The sequence below is a fragment of the Halyomorpha halys genome, unplaced genomic scaffold, assembly GCF_000696795.3.
Source record: "Halyomorpha halys isolate HHAL.00 unplaced genomic scaffold, Hhal_1.1 Scaffold474.1, whole genome shotgun sequence".
NCBI classification, from domain to species: Eukaryota; Metazoa; Arthropoda; class Insecta; order Hemiptera; family Pentatomidae; genus Halyomorpha; species Halyomorpha halys.
Genome location: NW_027108830.1, coordinates 837,228 through 839,369, shown reverse-complemented (window position 1 = coordinate 839,369; position 2,142 = coordinate 837,228). Strand labels below are relative to the sequence as shown.

Below are 2,142 nucleotides of genomic sequence, written 5' to 3'. Positions count from 1 at the left end.
GCATGTCTAATTCACAATAATATGAATATATTTTTATTTGTTTATTATTATAATTATTTTATTTCATTTTTTATTTTTTTTAGAAAACTATTGAATAAAAAGTTCTTTCGGAATGAATTAAGTTTCATTCCAGAACGCTAACTAACAAATTGGCAATGAGATAATACCAAAGTGCGTAATTTAAAAAAATAAATATTAATGCATTTTTATACTTCAATAAAATACCGGTCATAATTCAATAAATATTTTCTAAAAATAAAAAGTTTTGATTGTTATTGCTAACCTAATAGTTACTGCTCTGGAATGAAGTAAGGCTTATTTCAAAGTTATTTTAAATCTTACTGTTGGACGCTAATGCACGCTCTATAAACTTTAAATTGATAAAATCCTTAAGATTTTTATTCAGAAGATTCCTGTCATTACTGGAATAGTTGTAAGCTCGTGTAATTACAATAATCATAAGTAGGGAAAGATCACTTATCGTTAAGTCTTGTTTTAAACACGGGAATCACTCGGAGAGAAATCACTAAACATGGAGGCGTTTAAGGCGATGAAATCTATTGTGATGCGTGTGCATGTTTTAATTGATGTAACCACTTTACCAGCCTTTGTCAGTAATTCCGAGTCTTTTTTTTTTAGAACTAATTAAATATCGTTAATTTTTATGATTGTTGAAAATCACTAAACATGGAGGCGTTGAAGGCCATGAAATCTATTGTGATGCCTGTGCATGTTTTAATTGATGTAATCACTTTACCAACCTTTGTCAGTAATTCCGTGTTTGTTTTTATTAGAACTAATTAAATATCATTAATTTTTATGATTGTATCACATTGTATATGATTGTTGAAAATCACTAAACATGGAGGCGTTTAAGGCGATGAAATCTATTGTGATGTGTGGCATGTTTTAATTGATGTAATCACTTTTCCAGCCTTTGTCAGTAATTCCGAGTATTTTTTTTTTAGAACTAATTAAATATTATTAATTTTTATGATTGTTTGTATCACATTGTATATGATTGTTGAAAATCACTAAACAAGGAGGCGTTTAAGGCGATGAAATCTATTGTGATGCGTGTGTAGTATTTATTAAAGTAATCAAAAATGGGGGCGAAATAACTGGGGTTTTTTTTCCTGACTCTTGTACTAAATACTCTGGCACATAACAGTAGGGGCTGTTTTACCCTTAGCATAAGTTTAATTCAATTAACTTTTCTACTTCATTTGTCTGATTTTGTTCCCGTGAATTTCAGTTTGATTAAGTTAGCCACCAAATTCCCTTCGCCATGATACATCGCCCAATGTCATTACTTCACTTATGAATTCCATTATAATTAGTGCAATTAAACAGTTTAATGAAGTGAGATGTTGAATGTTGAGTAATGCATAAAAGTAAATTTATATATTTATAGAACATATAATAAGAGAATTTATATATTTATAGAACATATATAAGAGAATTTATATATTTATAGAACATATATAAGAGAATTTATATATTTATAGAATATAGAACATTTATATATTAAGGCAATTGTTTATGATGATCCACATTTTAGATTTTTATAGATTTGTTTAATTATAATAATATCAGAACTTTTTAGGGCTGATTAAAAATTAATATTTCTTCAGGTTGGAATATTTCAATTATCTCTACTGACTATGACGACTATGCTCTTGCCTATTCTAACTTCATAAATATGAAGCCTGTGTTCATGAAGAAGCCTCCTAAGAGTTCAGGTTTGTAATGTAGAATATATTCAAAGTAAAATTTTTCATATTCAGTATTTATACACATTTGAGATTTTCAAATTTTATTTAATTACATAGGTGTAACCATCGTCTTCAGAAGACACAAGAACAATAAACGCCAGGTAAAGGGGCTTGTCGAAGCTGCAAGGAAGAATGGAATATCTTACAAAAAATTGTACCCACAACATTGTTAAGTAATAAATAATTGTGATAACGCATTTTTTAAATAAATACACAAACCCACGTATTAGATTTATTTTTTATTAATATAGTTGTTTGAGATTGGTTTAGTTTCTTTTTAAAACAATTTTGATCTCTTTTCTCTCAACTTTATTCTTTTTTAACATCCGACGTTTCGACCTCTCAGGTCATTCTCAAGGATTCCTAC

The 2,142-nt window shown here is 28.2% G+C and overlaps 1 protein-coding gene across 1 annotated transcript in view; it reads left to right on the top strand.

The window, feature by feature from the left end:
• The window catches only part of LOC106683239 (uncharacterized), a gene marked incomplete at its 5' end in the record, with an annotated part of 9,900 nt that extends 7,928 nt beyond the window's left edge, over positions 1-1,972 (top strand). The window contains 2 exon segments of the mRNA XM_067047159.1: positions 1,635-1,742; positions 1,833-1,972. Of these exon segments, the coding sequence (XP_066903260.1) occupies positions 1,635-1,742; positions 1,833-1,948 (224 nt within the window).
• Between the last annotated feature and the right edge of the window lie 170 nt (positions 1,973-2,142).